This window comes from Entamoeba histolytica, genomic scaffold, assembly GCF_000208925.1.
Source record: "Entamoeba histolytica HM-1:IMSS scf_1104750517335 genomic scaffold, whole genome shotgun sequence".
In the NCBI taxonomy this organism is placed as follows: domain Eukaryota; phylum Evosea; order Mastigamoebida; family Endamoebidae; genus Entamoeba; species Entamoeba histolytica.
Genome location: NW_001914865.1, coordinates 88,213 through 111,360, shown reverse-complemented (window position 1 = coordinate 111,360; position 23,148 = coordinate 88,213). Strand labels below are relative to the sequence as shown.

Here is a 23,148-nt window from a genome sequence, read left to right as displayed (position 1 = left end):
GCAGGATCAGTAGATGGTGCAATTTGGTTATGGAATGGTGATAGTGGTAAGTTAATTACAACACTAAATAGTGGAATACCTACTACAATAGGAAGAGTTACTCCTGATGGTAAACATATTGTTGCAGGATATCAAGATGGAAGTATAAGAATATGGTCACCAAAAACACAAGAATCTATTAAGATGAGTATTTGTCAACCAACTGAGTCTGTTGAAATTACTTCAATAGAAATGATTCCAACATCTAAAATTGGGATAATTGGAGCAGCAGATGGTAATTGTTATTTATTCAATGAAGAATTAGGAAGAATTTGTGCTACATTAAAATCAGATAATGAAGATACTTCAGTTGAGTCTGTTGGAATGAATAAATTACATTCTAACTTTGCATTTAGTGGTAGTTTAGATGGTATAATTAGAATGTATGATATGGATAATGGACAAATTGTTCATGAATTTATACATTCTGAGGATCATTTTAGTGTAACCAAAATATCACCACTTCAAGGACAATATGTTTTAGCAACATTTGGTATGGATTCAAGAATTAAATTGTGGGATTTAAGAACTAAGAATTGTATTAAAGAAATGGGTGGGCACCAAGATGGCATTATTTGTGCTGAAGTTAATTGGGACAAAAAATTAATCGTTACAGGAAGTGAAGATAATACAATGGGATTATTCGCTTTATAAGAGATAAACAGATTAATAATTGAATTTTTGATTGAATAGCATCTAAACTAATTTTAGTTAATCAATTTTAATTTGTTTTAAATTAATCTATAAAAATATTTTGGTTTAAAAAACAGAAAAGTGATTGAATTACATATCATATTTTATTTTATTTTCATAACAATTGTAGTGACTTATCAATACAACAAGGATAATAACACAAATAGTCAATCCCCATTTAACTAAATACTCCACATCATAGCCTATTCCATCTTGTTGGAATGTTACTTCAATATGAACATATCCATCTCCAGTTGTTTTCATTTCAATTATAATAGACTCTGATGAAGAGACATGAAGTTGAAGGTATTTACCAAACTCACCACATACGTTTGTGTTATCTGTTTTACTTAAAAGTGTTGAAGATTTATTAGAATATACAATAAAATCATTTTCAACATTAGTAATTTTATCACAACTATTAATTAATAAAACTCCACTATCTAAAGGTAAATAAGTAAAATAAACACTTTTCTGATTGATATTATCATTAGGTAAAATATTATTTGTTCTTATAACTTGAAATGGTTGAATTGGAATAGCTTGGTCAATGCGACTATTAATAAGAGGGAGATTATCATATATGTTTAATCTAAATGTACCATCAAAATCTGTAGCATTAATTCCATGGCTAATTACTATAAAATAATCAGTATTCTTTGATAAAAAAGTAATCTTAGATTGTGTACCACAAGCATTATCATTAGAACCAATTAATTCTTCTTTACATGAATCAAATATTTTTATTGATGTGTCGAATTGACTTTCACTTGCACAAGTATCAACAGTGATATTTCTTCCTTCTATTCCATTAAACTTATACCAAACTTCATTCTTTCCAAAGTTTCTTTTATAATCAACAATACTTGTAGGAAATTCCATTTCTGTAGCGTTCTTACAAGAATCTCCACCAATAACCGTTTCATTTTTAATATAAACTCCAATAACACTTTCACTTTTATTGTACCCAACAAATACAGTTGCTTCTTTGTTAATAGTTAAAACAACTTCTCCAACTTGAATTTCATCAATATCAAAATAATTTTGAAATGTAATAATAGTTGCTGGTTTTCTTACTGAATCAGATGGTATAAAAGAAACTCCAATAATTCTAATAACTCCATTTTGTTTTATCTTATAAAATGTACCATATAATCCATTAAATTGAGTAAGTGGAATAGATGAATGTGTTTTACTAATTGATAGAGGTATTACAAATGAATTATCTGTTGGATGTTGGACGATTAAGAATGAATCATTTTTGTGGTACCAAGAAAAATTTTCATAACCTTCATCTTTATGTATAGTAATAACTGAATGATAACTGTCTTGATAATAAATGTTTGAATTTTTTGCAACAACAAGTATTGGAAATTCTTTGGTTTGAAAACATTTACTTCCTACAGTTTTTTCTTTTAAATAAAATGGAATTGAAGGAATTGTCTGACAATTAATTCCAATGACTTCAATACAAAAAAGAAATACCAACATCGAATAATTGTTAATTCATTTTTAAGTTTCTTTTTAACTTTTTGTTAATTTAATAAAAATTCTTTTTTCTTAATAAGTTACATATCTTTTTATATAAAAAAGTTATTATTAAATAGATAATCAACAATAATAATGAAACATTGATTAGTTATTTAGTTATTCCTGTTTTTCAGTGCATTATGAATTAGTTATATGGTTTATATAAGAATGGAGGTTAATATCCATTTTTAATGAACAATTGAATTTAATAAACCTTCTATTGTTTTTCATAAATTTAATATCTTTAATTAAAATTTATATAAATAAAACATATTTATGTTTATATTTTATTATTATTAAAGTGAAAGGATGGGATTAATCTCTCATAAGCTAGGAAGAATAGATGAAAATTCTATTACCATTTAATTAACTTATTTTTAATTATTTCTTATTTATTATATTTTAAATTTCTATTTATTTATTAATTGCTTTTTATTTATTCTAAAAATTATTTAACAACTTCATAGTCAATGTTATCTTTATTTCTTTCTTTTTTTTTATTCATTCTTCAATCATTCTTAATTAATTATTCATATAAATTAAATAGTCATAATATTTTTTATATGTTATTTTCATTTTACATTACATCATTATTATTTAATTCTATTAATGAATGAAATGATATTATCATTATATAATAAAGTTATTTAATAAATAAACATAAATACTATTTCAATCATTTTATCATTTATTAAACTTCATTTCTTCAGAATTATTTATTCATTTTCTTTTTTTTTGATTCATTATCTTTCTATTTTCATACATTTAATTTCAATATTTATTGTTTCAAAACAATCTAATTTAATTTTAATAATAAAATAGAAATAAAAATGAAATATTCATTTATACAACTTATTAGTAATAAGAAAATAAAAGATAAATAGTATAATAAATATAACTTAGTTTATAATATCACTTTTATCAAAAATACAAGTTATAGATTATTGGATTAAAAGCAATACTATTTATTTGTTTTGCATTTCTTGATAATTCAATAAATAAGAGTTTTAAAAGAAAAAAAAAAGAATGATGAAATAAAAAAATATTAATCAAATCAATTTTAAGATATTTTTATAATCAATAAGTAAATAATGATTTTAATTTGATAAATTCAAATTATTTAATAATCCCTTCTTTTAGGGAAAGTTTGTGCTAACTTCACATCTATTTTCATTTTAATAACTTCTTTTAATCCTTGAGAAACTAATTGCCTTTCTTTTGAAGAAGAAGGAAGAAACTCCATAGCCTTTTCTAAAGAGTCTTCAATAAATGCCAATTGCATATACATTGAGTCTGTGTCAAGAGTATTAGATGTGTTAAAAGTTAATTCCTTTTGAATTTGTTGTAAAGAAGGAGATTTAGTTTTTCTTTTATCTTTTTTGAAGGTTTGAATAGGAAAAAGAACTTCAAAAATAGGACGATCTTTTTCTTTTTCAGTAATAATAGCACAATGAGTAATAAAATAAATAGAGAAATCATTGGGGTAATTAAAAAAGATATTAAAAACATTTACTCCATCCCCACTGCAAATTTTACTTCTTGGTAATAACATTAATACAACACAAAGATAATTTAAAAGAGACAATGGATTATTATGAGCAAATAAAATATCCCAAATATAATATAATTCATTGGTATTAAACATTTGACAAAAAAGAATTCTAACCCATCTTAATAAGAATAATTGTGGTTCAACTCCAAGAGCAGAAAACATTTGATAAATATGAGGATCTTTAACTCTCAATATTTCTGCTATTTGTTCACAACGAAATAATATTGTATTAGAATGATTTTCAGTACTTTCATACCATATATTTACAATATCCATTAAATGTTCAAAAAGACAATAAACATCATGTTCAAGATATTGAGGAGAGAATAATTGTCTTAAAAGAGTATCTGTTTGTACATTTTTTTGTTGTTCAAGTAATTTTGATATTTTTGAATAATCTATAATAGTTATATTAAAAATTACAGCAATTAATTCATTCATACCTTGAGTATAATTAAGTTCAGGATGTTTAATAGCAAAAAGAAATAAAATACGATGTAACATTTGTCTATTTTCACATGTTTGAAATTTTTTTTCTAATTTAGTTCTTCTAATATCTTTTTTAATATCCCATGACACTTTTACTTTTTCTGTATCAATACCAACACTTTCATTTGGATCTGGTGCAATAAGGTTTGCTTCATTTGAATATGAATCTAATGGATTAGAATTACTTAAATAAATAAGTTCATTTGAATAATTAATACAAAGATCTTCATATTTTTTTCTTTCTTCATTTATAACAGATGTCCATAATGAACTATTCTCTGGTAAACATTTTAAAAATAATCTCCATCGAAGACTTAATAATAAATTTTTTATTTCACATAAATGAATATCTCCCCATAAAGTTCTTTCTCTTTCTTCTTTAAAATTATATTTTAATGTTTCTAATTGTTGTATAACTTTTTCATATGTTAATTGGTTTGTTGGTGGCTTAACAATATCACATATTTTTGCTGTTTGATCAAGAAACATTGAATGTATTATTTCAAATGACATAAAAGCAACTGGTATTTGATGTGGTTTATTGTATGAAGGCATATGTTGACAATAGAAGTTTGGAAGTACTGTTCTCAAATCAAACATCCTAACTCAAATTATTTAAAGTTCTTTTTTAGTTCTATTCCTTTTGAAGAAGAATATTTTATAAAAAACACATTATTAAATAAACAACTCTCAAAAAATGTTTTTATTTTAAATCATCAAAAAAAAAAGAAAATTTTGAAGTATTTAAACAGAACTTAAAATTAAAGATCTGGAGTAAAAAATTCAGATAATACGTCACTATGAGAATAGAATTCTTTTACAAATGAATATAATACAGTAAATAAAGATGGAAATTTAAAATGGAAATATTTATAAAACCCATCAGGGAAAGTACCATATAAATCTTTTTCTTCTTGAGGAAGAGTATAATAATGATGAGACTCATTTCTAATTACACGAAGAAGATCAATTGTATGATTAAAATCATAAATACGATATTTATTTATTGATTGTAAAATAATTGGAGAAAGTTCTTTATCCCATTGAATAGCAACACCAGCACTATCAAGTCTTTTAGAAATAGTATAATTTTTATCAGCAATAATAATATCAGAAACTTTTTGAATAAATTCTAATCGTTTTTTACAACTCCAAAATAATGGATGACTTAGTACTTCTTCAATAGTAATTCTTTCATTTGGATTTTTTTTATTCATTCCATTAAAACATGCAATAAATTCACTTTGATATAAATTGTCAAAACTACATTCCGTTTTAATACAAATTCCTTTTAAAATATTATTTTGTCTTTCAAGAGAATTTCCATATGGATGTTTTCTTGTTGCAATATAATAAAATAAACATCCTAATGTAAATATATCAACTGCTTTTGATAATCTTGGACAACTATCATCTAACATTTCTGGTGCTTGCCATCCAATACTTCCTTTAGTAGTAGAATTACTAAAGGATGATGTAGATGGGTCTAATTTTTTTGCTAATCCAAAGTCAGTTATTCTAATCCCTCTATTCTCATCAATTAAAACATTTAATGGTTTAATATCTCGATGTACAATTCCTAATGAATGTAAGTAATAAACTCCAATTGCACATTCTTTCATTAATCTAACACGTTCTTTATTTAATTTCATTAGTCTTTTGGAACTATTATTTTCTTTTGTTTCTTCATCAATTTTTTCATTTTCTATTTCTTCTATTTTAATTAAATAATCATCAAGAGTATATGGACAAAATGTAATAGCCAAATACACAAAATTATCATCTTCAAAACTACCATAATAACGAACAAGATGAGGCTTTTCATCTGTCATATTAATAATCTTCATTTCATTATCTGCAAATGTATAAAATTCTTTTACCATTCTTTTTACTGCCACTTTTCTTCCATTTGCTGTACCTTCAAAGACAATTGTTCCTAAACTACCATGTCCTAATACTTTTTTAGAACAACTAAATTGTTCTCCAATATAATTCATGTCTTTAGGAATATATTTAGTTGGTGTCATATGAACTGAAAGAGAAGATGAATTAATTCCTTTTTGAATATAATTAATATAAACAATCATTACAACAACAATAAGTCCTAATACTACAGTGATTAATGAAAGAATTAATATAAATGTTGTTTCATTAATTTGTTGAACATCTTCTTTTTTTTTCATTTTTGTAGAGTTTTGTTTTAATTCTTTAATGTAACTTTGTATATCCTCATATTTATTAAATTCATCTTTTGTTAGTGATTTAAATTCTTTAGAAGTTATTGTTTGATCATTTATTTGTTCTAATGAATCAATATAAAGTGCACCAAATCTCATTCTATTTTTTCTATACATATTCTTTTGATTTTTAACTTCATTTTCTGTATCAAAACAAACATTAAGATAATCTGGAACAATAGAATACACTTGTTGTTGATTTTCATAAACAAAATTTCCTAAATAAATTTGTTGATTTTGTATTGATGAATATTGAATATTTATTATTTCCAAAAAATTACTTCTACGGTGATAAATAAAGGCTTTCATTGGAATAAAACTAATAGATTTACTCCATAAAGTTAAAAATTGAATTGGGTCGTATAATTCTAATTGTTGTGTGTTAATATCAAATCGAAGAATGTTACTATTATTCTTTGGTACTTCTAAATCATATAATGATATTGTAAATTTATTACTAATTATTACTAACTTATTAATATTTAATTAATTTATAAAACAAACGCTAATCCATCTCTTTCAACTGATGAAATTTGATATTGTGTAACTACAAATGGTAACATATCTTTAATTCCCAAATATGAACTACAATTATCTTTACAAATCATTCCTGAATTTAAATCAAATCCATATTGATGAATAAATCGATAAGTGATATATTCTTTATTGTATAAAACAAATGGACTATTATCAAAAATGTCATTAATAGAATAACTAAATTTTTTAAATTCACCAGTTAATGAATCAAATTCAAATAATGAATGTGACGAATCGATCGATGGTAATAAAATTTCTTCTGAATTTGTTTTAATAAATGGATCAAGTTGTTGACTTAACCACATTAATTCTCCATTTTTAGATTCATGCATTGACAAATACCCATCAACATGTACCAATATTATAAAGTCTTCATTAATATGACTTTGAACACTCAAAACAAAACAAATAATAAAAAAAACAATCACCATCTTTTCAAATATAATCTATTAATTTTAAGTTTCTTTTTATGTTTTCTTTTTTGTTATTCTTATGTAATAACCAAAAAATTGAACTAAAAAATGATTTTGTTATTTTTTTGTTGGAAAAAGACCCTTTAATGGATCTGGTCTTACTTCATTTAAATCTAATAAATTTTCTTGAACAATTGGTTCTTTTTGTATTTCTTCATTATTATTGTCTTGACAGCCTGTATCAATATCATCAAGAATTGGGTATGTCATTATTTCTTGATTATTAATTTGGTTCACAGTTTTAATTTCTTTTACTTCATCATTGTTGTTAACAACAACAGGAGATATCATAGGTTCCTTAGAACCACTGAAATTAGAAGTATTTGTAGAAGCCTTTAATTTTAATTCCTCATCTTTAGAATTAATAATACTTTCTGTAACTTTTCCCATATCAACATATCCAGTTTCAAACAAATCATTTCCCTGTTCAAAGTCATCAGCACAATTTCCATTTAGTGAATGAACATCAATTAAAGGTACTTCTTCTTGTGCATCTTTTTTCTTTCCTGTGAACAACTGACCAACTCTTTCTTTAAAGCTTCCTTTATTTGTATTTTCGTATTTAGTCTCAACAAGTCCTCCAGTATTTCTTTCCCATGTTAGAACAATTCTGTTTCCTTCTTTCTTAATCATTCTAATTGACCCATTTTCCATTCGTTTAAGTTGTTTGTCAACTTCTTCTTCATATTTTGGTGTCATTGGGAAAAAAGGAGAGTTAAGACTTGTTAGAACATGTGTAAGTAACATTGGATTGACTTCAGTCAATGCCATAGGATGTTCAAGATATGCAAGTCTTAGTTTTATTCTTCCACTTGTGACATTATCAGTAAATGGAATAGGTTGTAAATAAAACCAATCTTCAATAATTGAAGGGAATGGTAATAAAGTTAAGTCAATATTAATATTACCAAGATAAATATCAGGATTTCCTTTGACATATAAAAATACATTAACGTTTTCTCTTAAATCATCTAATTCAACTGCAAGTGTTTTTGGAGTAAATGTTGGATCAGAACCTTTTGCTGGTTCAGTTCTTAAAACTCTTTGAAAATCGGTAAAAACCATCACAACTACTTCAGGTTGTTTCTTACTACAACAAGGTAATCCTTCTGCATTAATTGGTAAAATATTTAATACACCCTTTGAATGAGCCAAAACATGTTGTGGTTTAATCATATTAATATCTCGTGGATCTTTCCATGACGTTGTTTTATGTATAACATCAATATAATATGTTTCATTATGACTATTTCCAGTAATCCATCCTTCTGGTAACATAGAATTAGTAAATAATGGATATACTTCATCCATTGGATCTCCATCTTTAGTTCTTTGTAAACAACGTTTTATATGATTTAACCAAACATTTCCTGAAAATTCAGTAACACCTTCTTGTAGTCCATCAATAATAGAAGATGGGAAAGGAGGAGGTGGTCTATTATGAATACCAAAATAAGGAGTAGAAGGTAATAGAACACCACAAACTTTTGCATAATATGATCTTATGTTATTGTCTTGTGAAGTAATAATAGTAACTGGAATAAATATTTTTAAAGGTGCACCAATTTGAGTAAATATTTCAATCAATATAAAATGTTCAAACTTAAAGAATTGAGTTACAATTGTTGGTGGGACTGAGGGTAAGATATCAATCAAAAATCTCTTTGGTTCTGGTCCTAATGGAATAACAGTTGAATTTAAGGTTATTCTATGAATACATCCAGGAGCTGTATACATTGCAACTAAACTTAAATGTGCTCGATAAATTGGTTTACCAAGACTTAAAGTCATTGTAATGTCCATTCGTTCTCCAGTGAAATAAGTTGTTTTTGGTATAGTTAAAGTAACTTTAGAGTCTTTACCAAAAGGTGTTTCAACTTTTGAAGGAGATAATTGTAAAGGAGGAACTGTATGAAATAACATTGGTAATGGAAAATAGTCTGAGTCAAATGAACTTACTTTTGTATATACAATTGCTTTAATTTCATACACAAATCTAATTCTTTCTTCATTTGGTAATACTAACATTGGACAATGTGTTTGAGGTAAAATAAAAGAAAATGGAAAACGATGAATTCCTGGAGGAAGTTCTTTTATAAACGATGTATTTAAATTAGACCTTTCACATACAATATTTTCTGTACAATCTACTGTTAAGATTGGTGAAAGATAACTTGTTAACCGTTGCCATTGATCGATATTAGAATCAATTGTTAAAGGAGGTACTGGAGGGGGTGTTACTCCAGTAAGTTTTACACCAGTAAAACATGAAACAACAACTAATTGTATTTTTTTAATAAAGGTTGGAAAAGGAATATTAATTTCTACATACCCATTAACAGGTTTCCCAAATGTTCCATAAGATAATAATGATATAGTTGTGGGATACTTAATTTGTTGCATAAATAAAGTATTTTTAGTTTTTTCCTTTTTTTGTTTTATTATTTCTTTTAATTTCATTATAATAAAATAATTAATCAATGACGAATCAAAAAAAGATATAAAAATCTTCTTTTTTCTTTTCATAAAAAATAACACAACAATTTCATAAACAAGATAATCATTGATTCATGTTATTCACTTATGTCCATGGATAAAATGATCCAAACATCACTCCACCAAAGAAAGTAAAGAAAGTTGAATAGAAAATTGGTAAATAACGAATTATCCCAAACTGTTTTTGTTCAGTTAACCAAAGCAACCCCCAATAAAAAGCTGGACATGCAGAAATAAATCGTGTGATAACTTGAGTATGCATACAGAATAAACCAAAAACTACAAGAACAAACAAATGAACAACATAAACTAATGCATCATTTTGTAACATAAATTTCTTTGTATTACTATGTTCTGAAGTTTTGACAATAGAGTGAAAAAGGGGATGACGTTCAAAATACTTTTTAAGATATACAACTGTTGACACCAGAGAAATTATTGCAGCAGGTGCACATAATAAGAAGTTGGGAATTTCTTTGACTCTCCAATATTTTAAGAAACCTTGATTCCAATAACGGGATTGATTGTATGAATATACATTAGGGAATTTAGACTTGCAATATGGTGGAAGAGGGTCTAAATTACAAAATTGAGATGATGCCAAGTAGACATAAATCATAAAAGGACCGAGGTTGGATATTGTCAGTAATATAGTGTTGATTATATGTTTAACAGAAATACGTTTTTGTACATGTGGAAAGCTTGAAAAAGGTATCATTGTGTTAATAAAATAATATAACACAAAACCCATGTTGATTAATCCATTACTTCTTATAAATGATGCCAATGCAAAGAAAACACAAGAAAGAAGAATATTATTTTTAGATAATAAGTAATAACAAGCCAACAATGAGAAACATCCATAATATGACTCAGTATAAACCTAATGTCATGAACCAATGAGATAATATTTATAACACAAATAAAAACAAACAGAAGTAAGAAATACTGATGCTGGAGCAAAACAGAATAAAACTCCAGTTTTAAATGCATAAACCTCCCCCATAAGGTTTTTTGTAATAGCATATAACGTTAATAAACTAACAAGGAAAGACACTAAAGAAATAAATAGACCAAAAACAATGTAAATGTTTGCTTCATTAAATCCAGACGTTGAACAAATAAATGAAAATAAACGAATGGTTAATGGATACAATGGGAAGAAAGCGTGTTGGTGTTCATGGACATATCCATGCATTGCAATAGACAAAAAATGAACACCATCCCAACTGGCAAATGGAGCAAGATATGGAGATACATTCTCTGAAAGAAGATAGGTTTGTAGATCATATGGAGGTAATATAGAAGATGACATTACCATCCATAAATAATAGGCAAGCCTAGTTGTAATTCCAATAATTAACAATTTTATAGGAGGAGAAACTACCATATGAATTATGAGATCTTCTTGAAAATAAATGGAGTGTGAAAACATTGAGGAGCAAGACATTTGGAAAGGAAGAGAAGAATTACTAAATGAACTTCCAAGTGACCCTTTGCACTATTTTGATACTGTAGAAACAAATATTTTAAATGAACATAATGAAAAAGTTATTCCAACGTTAGAAAAGATTAAAAAAAGAAATCGCGCCGTAACTGTTAAAGAGTCTGAGATTAAGAAAAAGAAAGTGGTTGATTAAAAAGAAAATGAGTTAACTTCTTAATTCAATTAAACTTAAAGTTTTCTTTTTCAAAGATGTTTTGTCGTAAATGAAGTTGATTTAAAAACATTTCATTACCCAATTTAAATAACTAACTGATACCAAATAAATTAATTAGGATTGATTTATGTTTGACATTACACAAGGTAGTTTATTCTCTTTAATAACAGAAAGACGATAAATTAATAATGTTTAAGTAAATAACAATGTTACCGAAACTAAAGAAATATTAGTAATGAATTAGACCCATAATGTAATTTTATCAACATAATAACATTCATAAATAAAAGTATTACTAAGTCGAAAATTGTATTTTACCTAAGTCTAAATAATTGTTTAAATTTTTTTATACTTAAAGTACTTCTTTTTTTAAGTAAAGTTGGTTTTTGTCTTGATAACCATTTGTTGTTATGGTTGATCCAATGGACAATTCTATCTTTTATTATTTAATATTAACTAAGAAAAGAAAGTTTTGACTTAATTTCACTTAGAATGATTCATGTTTAATATACATTCATTAATTGTTTTTATTTTCTTTAGTTCAGTAGGAATGCTTTATTTAAATTTATTGAATAAACCAACATATTTATGTAGATTTTTTTTAATTGTTTTAATAGTATTTACTACACCAAAATCCTTTATACTTTCCTTAATTTTAATTTTGTTTATTATTGTTTTATTATTATAATTTCCAATATTGTCAATAATATAATGGGAATGTTTTTGTCATAATGTGGTTGAAAGAAAAACCTTCTTATCAGTTGATTGTTTAGTATCAACAAAGGTGTTTTTGTCTCTTAACTGCATAAGGTCTAACTAAAGGAATTTTAAACGACTTTACTTTATAATCAGTTTGTGAAATAAAACCCTATTTTTTAAATCTTATAATCCACTCTCATAATTTTATATGAGAAATATTTCATTTATTAAATCTGTTTTCATAATTAGTGCTTTAATTTATGGAGTACTATTACTATTAAACGCAATAGTTAAACCAAAAAATGGATGGGATCATCATCAAGTTGAATATAATAATTTTCCAGTACTTGTGGCTCATAGAGGAGGAAGAGGGATATATGCTGAAAACACTCTTGAAGCAATGAAGATTTCATATTATAAGTATCACGTTGATTTATTAGAATGTGATATTCAAATGACAAAAGACAATAAATTTGTTTTATTACATGATTATTGGTTGAATAGAACAACTAACATTAAAGGTCAAGTTAAAGACTTTACATTAGCTGAACTTAAAAAAGTTGATGCTGGTTATTGGTTTACAGAAGATGGTAAAACTTATCCATTAAGAGGAAAAGGAATTACTATGACAACCTTAAATGAATTATTAGATGAATTTTATGGTAAAGATGTTAGGATTTCTATTGAATTAAAAGATAAAGTAAGTGCCTCTGTTGACATGTTAATTCAAGAGTTAAAGAAATATCCAAACATTAATAAACAAGTTTGTATTGACTGTTCTTATCATCCTATGCAAGTGTATTTCAGACAACAAGTTGGTAATATGTATTGCACTGAAAATGATGAAGTTGAAGGATTAAGTATGGGTTTAGCTGGGGCATTAGGCTTAAGTCGGTTGTATTACTTTTTAAATCCAAATAATGTTGAATACTTTTTTGCCCCTTATTTATCTATGAAAGGGTTTGATGTATTAAGTGATGGTTTTTATAAAGTCTTACAAGATGAGCTTGATACTCCATTTATGTATTTCACTGTAAATAATGAAATTGAAATGGCACGTGCAATTGGATTAGGTGCTAAAGGTATTTTAACAGATAGACCAGATCTTGCTCATAAAGTTTTTGTTGCTTTAGGACTTCGTAATGATGTTGTGAATAATACAAAAGAAAATGAACATTATCATGTTCCATCAGCAAGAACATCATGGGAATTTTCTAATCAAGCAATGAAAATCCTTGAAACAGCCGGTGGGTTATTACCAAAAGAAGTATTATCTTTCATTGTTATTAGTATTCCAGTCACCATTCTATTAGCTATTTATTCAATTATAGCGTTTATAGCCAGTATCATTTATAATATTCTTTGTTGTAGAAAATCAAAGAAGAACAAAACTAATTGAATACTCTTTTAAACAACTACACAAATTAAATTAACACATATCACATTAAACTCAACCTTGAAGATTCAAATAAAGTTCCTCGTTTTCCAAAAAATCGTGGAGATTTAAAGCGTGGAGTAGATGATTGTTCTTGAAGATTAGAAATATTTTTTTCCATTATACTTCCTTGGTTTTGAAGAGGAGACATTTTTGATTTTTTTTCTTTCTTTTTTTCTTTAGCTTTTTTATCAATTAAGACTGTTGAGGATAATGTTCTCGGAGATTCAGTAATAAATGGAGAAGATGAGTGTTGTGAATTCGAAGAATGATAAGGTGATTGTGAATCCGAAGAATCAGTTGAGTCAGGATGTTGTAAAAAAATACTTTTTTGTCTTGATGAAAAACAACGTTTAGCAGATGGGAATACTACAGGTGTATGTGAAATGATAAAAGAAAAGATTTGGTTGATCTTGAGATTATACTCAAGAAGTTTTTCATTTTTTAGTGAAGGGTCACAATAGAATATAGAAGGAGAGATACAAGTAGAAATGGTACTTGGTGTCATTTTTGACTTTGCATTCTTTGATAATTCATATAAAAGTGCAACTAAATATTTAAGACATGTATAATTTTCCAATGGAATTGATAATGGAAGATCAGCATTTATTTTAATAGCTAATTGTTTTTCATCTTGTTTGTCTTTGTCTTCAGGTTCACTACTTTTTTCTAGTTGTTTTAAAACGTCTATATTCATAAGTATTAGACTAAATTATAAAATAAAAATAAAGTATACAACAACTAATGAGACACAAGAAAACAAACCATACCATCCAAGGAAAGATGGGATTGAACTTTTTGGAATTAAATTTCCTGGAATTTCTTTAAAGAATGATTTAACTAAATTTGCGACAAGGTAAGGGTCTTCATTAGAATAATTAATTGCTAAAAATTTCATTTTCATAAAGTTCAGTTTATCAGGTGTTGAACTTATTCTAAACAATCCTTCTTTATCAAGACCATTACAATACAAATACTTGAGAGCCTTTTCTAATCCCATTGGAATTTGTGCATTCATCCTATTTTCTTCTTCAAGTAATCTTTTAATAGAAATACCAAAATAATTTCTATAGAGAGACATTTCTGTATTTAAATTATCTTCAAAAACATTCTCTAGTTGTTTTGCTTCTTTCTTGGCAAATTCATAACTTTCTTTATACAGAGGAAGAGTAAACATTCCATCAGTGAAATTTTCAAATGTCTCAAAGGAACTAGTAAATTGTTTAAGAGATTCTATTTCAAATTTATTAATTGCCATTTGAGTAATTGCAACTGATTGTGATAATTTTGGATTTGTAGTTGGTGATGTTATTTTAATAGAATCAAGTTTTGGTCCATTTATAGCTATTGATAACTCTTCATCAATAAATGAACGAAGTGATTCACAAAGACATTGGTCCAAATCTAATTGTAATTGGTCTAATAGTTGTACAAAATTATAAACTATTTCACCAAATTGTTGTAAAGCAACACATACACGTTGGATATTACTAACATCACTATTTTCAAATTTGTCGTTATATGATTTTAGAGTTTCTGAAACATGAATTCCTTCACGTGCAGCAACTATACTTGTTAGTATTTTTATTTTCCTTCTAAAAATACCATAATTAACAGGATAATAATGGAAAAAATGAAGGTTGATTCCTAAACAAAATAACCTCAACAAACCAGCAATACTCTGAACCCATCGTTGTGATTTTTTATATAATTCTTTTTCAGCTGAACGAATATCTTCTACAATAAGAACATTTCTTTTTGCCATTTGAAGATACTCCTCTTGAAATTGTTTGCTTATCTGAACACTGGTTCTCATTATATCTAATTTCAAGATATTCGTTGGAGTTTACGACTACAAATTTGGGACATTCCATGTTTTTCTCTTTTTGAAAATTCTTTTATTGTAATATACTAATTAATACTTTCTTTTTATTAATATATGGGATATAAAACATTTTTTTTAAATTACTCTTTTTTTCAGGAATGATCTAAATATACTAAAGAATGTCTTCACTCAGAAGCTTTAATAACTTAAAACAACAATGTCAACAACGAAATGCTATTTTATCAGAAAAAAGAAAAGGAAGAAGAGAAATAATGTTAGCATCACAAAGAATTGTTTCTGTTATTGAAGATGAATCTCCAAGATTATCTCCACGTGGTTACGAAGAACGTTATCGTGATATCTATGAACAGTTAAATGAAAATAAATTAGAGGAAAAACAGTTTAACAAAGTTCTAGAACAAATTTATAACAATTCTTCAAGACAAAACCATCCTCCTTTTACTGAGATGTTTATGTGTGGTGTCATTTATAAACTAACTCAACAATATATCTTGATGAACATTCGTCAAAAACAAATGTTTCTTGGTATTATCCAAAATATAACAGGTTTTGATTCAATTTATAATAACGAACTCATTAAATATAACATCTTTCAAATTCTCATGGATTCTTTAAATGAAAATGAGTTAATTGGGTTAGGTTGTGGTTGTTTATGTAATCTTCTGCTTGATTCACCATTAATTCTTAAATATTCAATGGAAAACCAATTACCACAACGTTTATTAAAAGTTTTTGAAACTTGTCAAAAGATTCCTTATTCCCTAATTTGGTTAATTCGTTGTATTTCAAGTAAAGTCCATGATGAAAAAATTTTAACATCTTTTCTTCCTCTGACTATTAGACTGTTAACTATTCCAGAAGATAAAACTAAAACTACTGCTTTCGTTATTTTAGGAGAAATAGTTACTAACAACATTAATGTTATTAGTAATAACTATCTTATCACTCTTCTTCGATTTATTAACTTCTCATGTGAAGTGAATGACTCTGCTATTACAGCAGCTTTACGGTTATTAAGAAATATTACAAGTCAAGTTTATTGTGAAGAAATAGAAGAATTATGTTTGAATTTATTCTTAAAAAATAACGATTATTCTAGCCTCACTACACGCCGATTAATATTAGACTGTGTAAATAATGTAAGTGATGCTTCACAATCTTTCTCAGAAAAATTATTCAAATCTAGCACTTTCTGTGATTTACCTTCGAAAACTTTATCCGTTTCCGATGAAACACTTCGTCTTAGTTTAACTAGGTTAACTTTCCAAACAATAATAAAATCTTCTTTAGGTCATGACCCTTTTTCCATTGAAGAGAAAGTGGCTTTAATTAAAATGGTAACTTTAACTCCAATCGACAATCAAGACCTTCTTATGTCATCACTTCATTTTCTTCAATTTCTCCTTCAACAAAATCTCGAAATTGAAGACATTTGTCAAGACAATTCTTTAAGAGATTGGTTTGACCATTTACTTATTTCAAAACAACAAGACTCTGTAAAACAGTTATCACAAGCACTTTCCTGCCATATTTTCCTCACAAATCAAATGGAACTTTGATTTTCATGTTGAATATTAATTTATTATTATTATTAAATTGTTATTAAATTTTGTTATTTGATGGATAAGAAGAAAAAGAATTTCTCATTAAGAATGAGATTTTTTTTCAGTATTAGACAGGCAGATTCTTTTGAATCTAGTTTGGATGGAATATAAGGGTCAATAGGCAATGAGAAATTTGTCATTTTTAAGAAAGTGATTAATTAAGAGGATAATCCCGAAGAATTAGGAAAGAAAGGACTGATAAGCATTTGAAAGTCAAAATGGAATTAGAATCGAAGGTTGAAAAAAGACGACTTAAAGAAAATAATCAAAAAAATAAAATGTAGTCAAGTTTTGTATGGCTTTTCCTTTAGATTTGATAGGCAAAATGCTGTGCTGCCTATTTAAGTTCAAATAAGGAAAAATACAATACAAATGAAAACAACATCGGTTGAAGCTCAAAAACAACGAGCTAGTAGAAATGTTCGAGCTGAATGTAATGCAGACACATTATTATTTGCTATTCTTATGGGTGCTGAAGTTCAATTTAATAAAACTAAAATGAGTTCATTTGCAAAAAAAGTCTATATTGGGGATAAAATTAGTATTGACAATGAAGTTAAAACAGGATCTACAGTATTGAGGGATGGTGTTTTATTTGAGTGTGCTATGAGAAAGCTATGGGGAGAGAAAAGAATTCGATCTACAAATGAACTTAACATTAATTCCGAAGTAATTTCTTCTTTAACACAGTTAGAAGAAATTCAAACATTATGTTATGAGAAATTACCAATATTAGAATCTGATGCACAAACTAATCCTAATCTTATTCTTTGGGGAAATAATGAAAATGAATTAATAGAAAAAGAAAATGCTAATTGTTTAAGAAAAAGAAAAACCAAAAATAAAGAAGCAGTTTTTAGTAATTATTTAAGTTCCTTTTTAATTCAAAAAGGAATGACTTTAACATGTCAGGTTATGGCTAGAAAAATGACTATGAGAACACTTCATTTCTTTGTATGGAAAAAATATATTCTTCCTAATGGTAAAATAGTTACTTCTGAAATGCTTAAACCAATTACATCTAAATTAAGAAATGCAATTAATGGTAATCATCAAGTAAAACATACTACTATTATAAATCGAAATACTTTAAATGAAGTTGGAGTTACTGATGAACTTCTAAATTTATGTGGACTAAATTATTTTACTGATCTTTCAATGATTTATCAATCTTCATCTCCAAGCAATGACTTGTCAGCATTTACTCCATGTTCTACTCAATTTTATACTATTATTTCTGATTGTTCTGAAAGTACTTCTTTATGTCATTCGATGTTCTAAATTTTTGTAATTAATTTCATAATTGTTTATCATCGTGTGTTATATTATTCTTTGTTTCTTTTTTCATTTTGAAATATTTAAAAAGTATTTTTATTGTTTTAACAGAACAAATGAGTCATAAATACCAAAAAGTGTTTTAAGTTAGTTTCTCATATTTAAAGCAATGTTGTTTTTTTTAAATTTTGTTATCTTTTTACTAAAAGTAAAGAAGAAGAATGTAGTAATGAAGTAATAAAAAATTCCCTTCTTTCTTACTCGAAAGTTGCTTCTTTTTCATAATGAAATGTTTTTTTTTGATGATCGTGTTGTTACTACCTTATAAACCCTTCATAAGAACTTAATTTTTGATTCATTTAATGGAGTTAGAGCAACAACAACAACAACAGCAACATCTTATTGTTAATGGAGTTGATGAAAGTGGAAATAAGAAGATGATTGAAGGAGACTATTATTTAATTTTACCATCAGAACAAAATGCAGTATATCCACCATGTGGTATTATTGGTGGATTAAAAGATACATTATTCTTTATATTAACATGTTTACAATATTTAATTCATAATCCAATGCAATCAATTATTGTTGGATTAACACATCCTTTATGTGTAGCTATTTTGCTTACAATAACTACAGGGTATTTTAGTGGAGTAGTAATTTGTTTTTCACAAGAAAATCAACGAATATTTTATAGGTTCCATCCAGATATTAAATACCAACAATTCATATTAGATGATATTGGATTTACTTTAATGCCATTTGTTGATATTGTTCAATTTGCAGATATTTATCTTGGAGCAATCATTATTATATGTTTAGTGTTTAGATTTTTTATAACAAAGTATCGTTTAATTATTTTACGAAGGTATTTTACTTTAATGGGAGTGTTATTTGCAATTCGGTTGGTTTGTGTTTATTTAACTATCTTACCTGACCCATCTCGAGTTGAAACTACTGTTAATTCAAATCCATTCTTAGAAGGATTTTACATTATGACAGGTCTTCATTTCTCAACAGTAGATAAATTATTTAGTGGTCATACTATGTCCATCACTTTAATAGCTTTGTTTTGGTCACATTATTCTGGAAGAGTTCCTATTATTGATTTTAATCCATTCAACTGGAAATGGGTTACTTCCTATGGATATCCATTAAAAATTACATTAACTTCATTGTATGTCTGGGTATATGTTATGATTGGATGGTGTTTATTTGTTATGTTACGAAGGCATTATAGTGTTGATGTGTTTCTTGGTGTAATTATTTGTGTTGTTGTCTTTGAATGGTACCACAGTTATATTTTAACAAGTTGCACTCGTAAAAATACACTTAATGCCTTTATCATGTGGATGGAACAAGATGCACCAGACATTCCTCATGAGATGTATTATTTCAAACAAGAAATACCATTAGAGTCACTTCAAATTAACTGATTGTACTTTTTACTGAAATTGAATCTTGTTTTATTATTTTGTTTTGTTTGTAACTCAAAAAAAATTATTATTGACTCTTTTTATTAGACTATTGAATTATGCTTGATTCTCAATACTTTACTTCATAAACTATATTCAGTTATGAGTATCAAAGTACCATGAGTTATCTACTATAATTTGATATTCTGTTTTGAAGATAACTTCAAATCTCATAATATTTCAATCATATCATAATATCTTTTATCATGAAGTATGTTATATGTTTTAATAGATTTTCTAAACTCATTGTTAAATAAGATATAAACAGTATAATTGTAAATAACACTTTAGAAGTGTTTGAGTATTGAAAAAAATATGATTTGAAGAAGTTAAAGAAAGAAATATTTACAAATAAATTACATAAAATTATTAGAACATAACATTATAATAATGTTGAATGAAAATATGAATTATTTGGGATCATTCAATGTTCATCATAATTATTATTTGTAATATTGAACATATTTTCTGTTTAAGTGGATATTTTTCTTCAATAATATTAACTAAACATTCTTATTTGCATTATTCAAGTAGTTATACACATTTATTCAATTCATTTAGATTCAAATACTGATGCACATCACTCTATTCATTCCTTTTGATAGTCTAAATGAGTTTAGAATCTTTCATTATTCTAATTCTAAATTTATGTGTTTTTATTCTTTCATAATGTGTCATAATGGTATTTCATTGTATATTCTTTTTATTCGTGTTTTGAAAATTATTTTATGTATTTTTAATAACTGTACTTAATAAATTATTGTTCAAATATTCTAAATATGTTTAATTTATCTAATATTTCAAACACTTTTACTTATTACTATTCTTTCTTTTATTTATCTTCTTTTTTATGTATTAGTAAATCTTAATTCTTTTCATCTCCATTGTTTTTTATTAAATAATAATGTCTTTATCTTCTACTCTGTAATTCCTTTGTTTTGATTATTTATACTGCATATTCTTCTTTTTGCATTTGCTTGTCATTATTCTTACTCATTGACTCATATTACAAACATCATTTCATTCATTTTGTTTTGAGTTTTTATATTATTTTCCTATTATATGATTGTTTATAAATGTTTTCCAGTGTATTTCTATTCAATGTGAATAAGATGAACCTAATAATCAAAAATGGTTGGTAATTATCTTTCACAAATACACTCTCTCATAACTTAATTACTTGTAATAATCCTCTTTTTCATGACTTAATGAAATATAATCCTCAAAAATAAATAAAAATTATCTGAATAATACAACTACTATTTTCATAAAAACTGAGACTTTTCTTTATTAATTAACATACAAACATAGTATATGTTATATATGAGAAGATATTTAAGAAATAACAATGTGTATTAAAAGATGTTTCAGTATAATATGTACATAATCAATAATTCCATCATTCTACCAGTCAACAAAAGCTTTCTTTTTGAGTTTTTAAATTAACTTATTTCAATAAAACAAGTCTGTTAGAAGAAAAAGTATTGCTTCAAATAAGTGTATGAATTATAAAGTGATTGTATGATAATTTTTGATGTTATTTTATTAAGTTAAAGAATGGTAAATGGAATTGAAATGAAATGAAAAAGTATTTTCTGATTAATTTTTTTCAGAATTTGAACTTTGAATGAACCATTGTCTCATGACTGCTGTGCCTCCAATCAATAGAGTTCGAAGAGAATCTACATTATCCAGAGATGAGTATAGAGAAAGAATAGTTCAAGAAATATTAGAAACAGAAATTTCATATGTAGATTCACTTCACACCTGTATTGTTTATTATTATGAAAAACTTCAAACATGTCAACCACCAATACTTAGTCGTAAACAAATCGAAGATATATTTCTTTATTTTGACCAAGTTTATAATGTCAACCAAGCATTTTTGAACGATTTACAAACATACAAAATTGAAGGAAAATTAAGTCGTAGCATTGGAGAGACGTTCCAACGATTTATTCCCTATTTAAAAGTGTATTATCAATTTATTGGGAATTCAGGTGTTTCATTACATACATTAACTGAACTAGAACAATCTGAATATATTTGTTCTGTTTTTGAAGACTTAAGATGTCAAATACCTGGTACAAACCAATTAGACCTGCGAGGATTTCTTATTATGCCAGTACAACGATTACCACGATATAATTTATTACTTACTGATTTATTAAAAAGAACTCCTGACACATATGTTGATTATCCTAAGATAGAAGTTGCACTAAAGGAAATGAAAAAATTAACTGACTCTGCAAATAAAGCAATTGTAGCTGCTGAAAGAAGAAGAAGATTATTTTTAATTGAAGGAAGAATATCAGGTTTTTCTGGAAAACTAGTTGAACCTCATCGGTGTTTTATTAAAGAAGGAATGTTAATGAAAGTATGTCGTAAAACAATTAAACCGCGATATTTTTATTTATTTAATGATATTTTAATCTATGGAATTGGTGATTCAAACAATATGGTTATTTCTCAAGTTGTAGATGTAGCTAATATTGTTGTAAAAAATGTAGAAGAGAGTGTTAATGGGTTTGAGTTATTCACTAATAAGAAATCATTTGTTGTATATGCAATAGATCAAAATGAAAAACAAGAATGGATGGATGAAATTAACAAAGCAGTTGAAAAAATGTTAAACACATTAAGAACAAGAAATCAACTAAGTGATGATACATTCATTAAACCATTATTTGTTCCAGATGATACTGTAGTGAAATGTATGATTTGTAATAAACCATTCTCATTTTTTATAAGAAGACATCATTGCAGATTTTGTGGTAAATGTGTTTGTGGTGATTGTTCTTTAATAAGATTACCTCAACCACCACTCAACACATTTGAAAGAGCTTGTTCTGTTTGTGTTGATAGAAGGTTATTGTCAGCTGAACCTATTGATAAAGACCGAATCAGAAGTTCATTATTCAGTTTAGATTCAATTTCAATGGAATCCACATCTCCATTACTCAAATAACATAACACCTTTTCATCTTTTCTTTGTTTTATCATTTTCATTAAAACAGTAACTAAAATGCCTGTGCCTATCAATCAATCATTATAAAACAAAAATATATTATAATTTACTATACTTGAAAACAAATAAATCTTAGACA

General features: G+C 26.2%; 12 protein-coding genes across 12 annotated transcripts, besides 1 other annotated feature; 6 read left to right on the top strand and 6 right to left on the bottom strand.

The window, feature by feature from the left end:
* Nucleotides 1-183: 183 nt before the first annotated feature.
* Nucleotides 184-693, top strand: EHI_068380 (WD domain containing protein; the record flags this gene model as incomplete). Its single annotated transcript, XM_001913381.1, has 1 exon — nt 184-693. One exon carries the CDS (start codon nt 184-186, stop codon nt 691-693), a length of 510 nt encoding a protein of 169 aa, XP_001913416.1.
* Nucleotides 694-822: 129 nt separating this feature from the next.
* EHI_068370 (uncharacterized protein) lies at nt 823-2,223 on the bottom strand (the record flags this gene model as incomplete). Its single annotated transcript, XM_649056.1, has 1 exon — nt 823-2,223. The coding sequence occupies one exon, from the start codon at nt 2,221-2,223 to the stop codon at nt 823-825; it is 1,401 nt and encodes a 466-aa protein (XP_654148.1).
* Nucleotides 2,224-2,567: 344 nt separating this feature from the next.
* Nucleotides 2,568-2,642: a repeat region.
* A 740-nt stretch (nt 2,643-3,382) lies between these two features.
* EHI_068360 (Rab GTPase activating protein, putative) lies at nt 3,383-4,903 on the bottom strand (the record flags this gene model as incomplete). Its single annotated transcript, XM_649055.1, has 1 exon — nt 3,383-4,903. One exon carries the CDS (start codon nt 4,901-4,903, stop codon nt 3,383-3,385), a length of 1,521 nt encoding a protein of 506 aa, XP_654147.1.
* A 161-nt stretch (nt 4,904-5,064) lies between these two features.
* EHI_068350 (protein kinase, putative) lies at nt 5,065-7,409 on the bottom strand (the record flags this gene model as incomplete). The annotated part of the gene is made up of 2 exons (XM_649054.2): nt 5,065-6,997; nt 7,045-7,409. The coding sequence occupies 2 exons, from the start codon at nt 7,407-7,409 to the stop codon at nt 5,065-5,067; spliced, it is 2,298 nt and encodes a 765-aa protein (XP_654146.2).
* Nucleotides 7,410-7,607: 198 nt separating this feature from the next.
* Nucleotides 7,608-10,010, bottom strand: EHI_068340 (uncharacterized protein; the record flags this gene model as incomplete). The annotated part of the gene is made up of 1 exon (XM_649053.2): nt 7,608-10,010. The coding sequence occupies one exon, from the start codon at nt 10,008-10,010 to the stop codon at nt 7,608-7,610; it is 2,403 nt and encodes an 800-aa protein (XP_654145.2).
* Nucleotides 10,011-10,131: 121 nt separating this feature from the next.
* On the bottom strand, nt 10,132-11,436 carry EHI_068330 (uncharacterized protein; the record flags this gene model as incomplete). The annotated part of the gene is made up of 2 exons (XM_649052.1): nt 10,132-10,929; nt 10,981-11,436. 2 exons carry the CDS (start codon nt 11,434-11,436, stop codon nt 10,132-10,134), a joined length of 1,254 nt encoding a protein of 417 aa, XP_654144.1.
* A 1,178-nt stretch (nt 11,437-12,614) lies between these two features.
* Nucleotides 12,615-13,805, top strand: EHI_068320 (glycerophosphoryl diester phosphodiesterase, putative; the record flags this gene model as incomplete). The annotated part of the gene is made up of 1 exon (XM_649051.1): nt 12,615-13,805. The coding sequence occupies one exon, from the start codon at nt 12,615-12,617 to the stop codon at nt 13,803-13,805; it is 1,191 nt and encodes a 396-aa protein (XP_654143.1).
* Nucleotides 13,806-13,845: 40 nt separating this feature from the next.
* Nucleotides 13,846-15,657, bottom strand: EHI_068310 (RhoGAP domain containing protein; the record flags this gene model as incomplete). Its single annotated transcript, XM_649050.2, has 2 exons — nt 13,846-14,528; nt 14,607-15,657. The coding sequence occupies 2 exons, from the start codon at nt 15,655-15,657 to the stop codon at nt 13,846-13,848; spliced, it is 1,734 nt and encodes a 577-aa protein (XP_654142.2).
* A 188-nt stretch (nt 15,658-15,845) lies between these two features.
* On the top strand, nt 15,846-17,246 carry EHI_068300 (uncharacterized protein; the record flags this gene model as incomplete). The annotated part of the gene is made up of 1 exon (XM_649049.1): nt 15,846-17,246. The coding sequence occupies one exon, from the start codon at nt 15,846-15,848 to the stop codon at nt 17,244-17,246; it is 1,401 nt and encodes a 466-aa protein (XP_654141.1).
* Nucleotides 17,247-17,663: 417 nt separating this feature from the next.
* On the top strand, nt 17,664-18,572 carry EHI_068290 (uncharacterized protein; the record flags this gene model as incomplete). Its single annotated transcript, XM_646839.1, has 1 exon — nt 17,664-18,572. The coding sequence occupies one exon, from the start codon at nt 17,664-17,666 to the stop codon at nt 18,570-18,572; it is 909 nt and encodes a 302-aa protein (XP_651931.1).
* A 356-nt stretch (nt 18,573-18,928) lies between these two features.
* On the top strand, nt 18,929-20,002 carry EHI_068280 (uncharacterized protein; the record flags this gene model as incomplete). Its single annotated transcript, XM_649047.1, has 1 exon — nt 18,929-20,002. The coding sequence occupies one exon, from the start codon at nt 18,929-18,931 to the stop codon at nt 20,000-20,002; it is 1,074 nt and encodes a 357-aa protein (XP_654139.1).
* A 1,681-nt stretch (nt 20,003-21,683) lies between these two features.
* Nucleotides 21,684-23,009, top strand: EHI_068270 (Rho guanine nucleotide exchange factor, putative; the record flags this gene model as incomplete). Its single annotated transcript, XM_646627.1, has 1 exon — nt 21,684-23,009. One exon carries the CDS (start codon nt 21,684-21,686, stop codon nt 23,007-23,009), a length of 1,326 nt encoding a protein of 441 aa, XP_651719.1.
* Nucleotides 23,010-23,148: the final 139 nt, after the last annotated feature.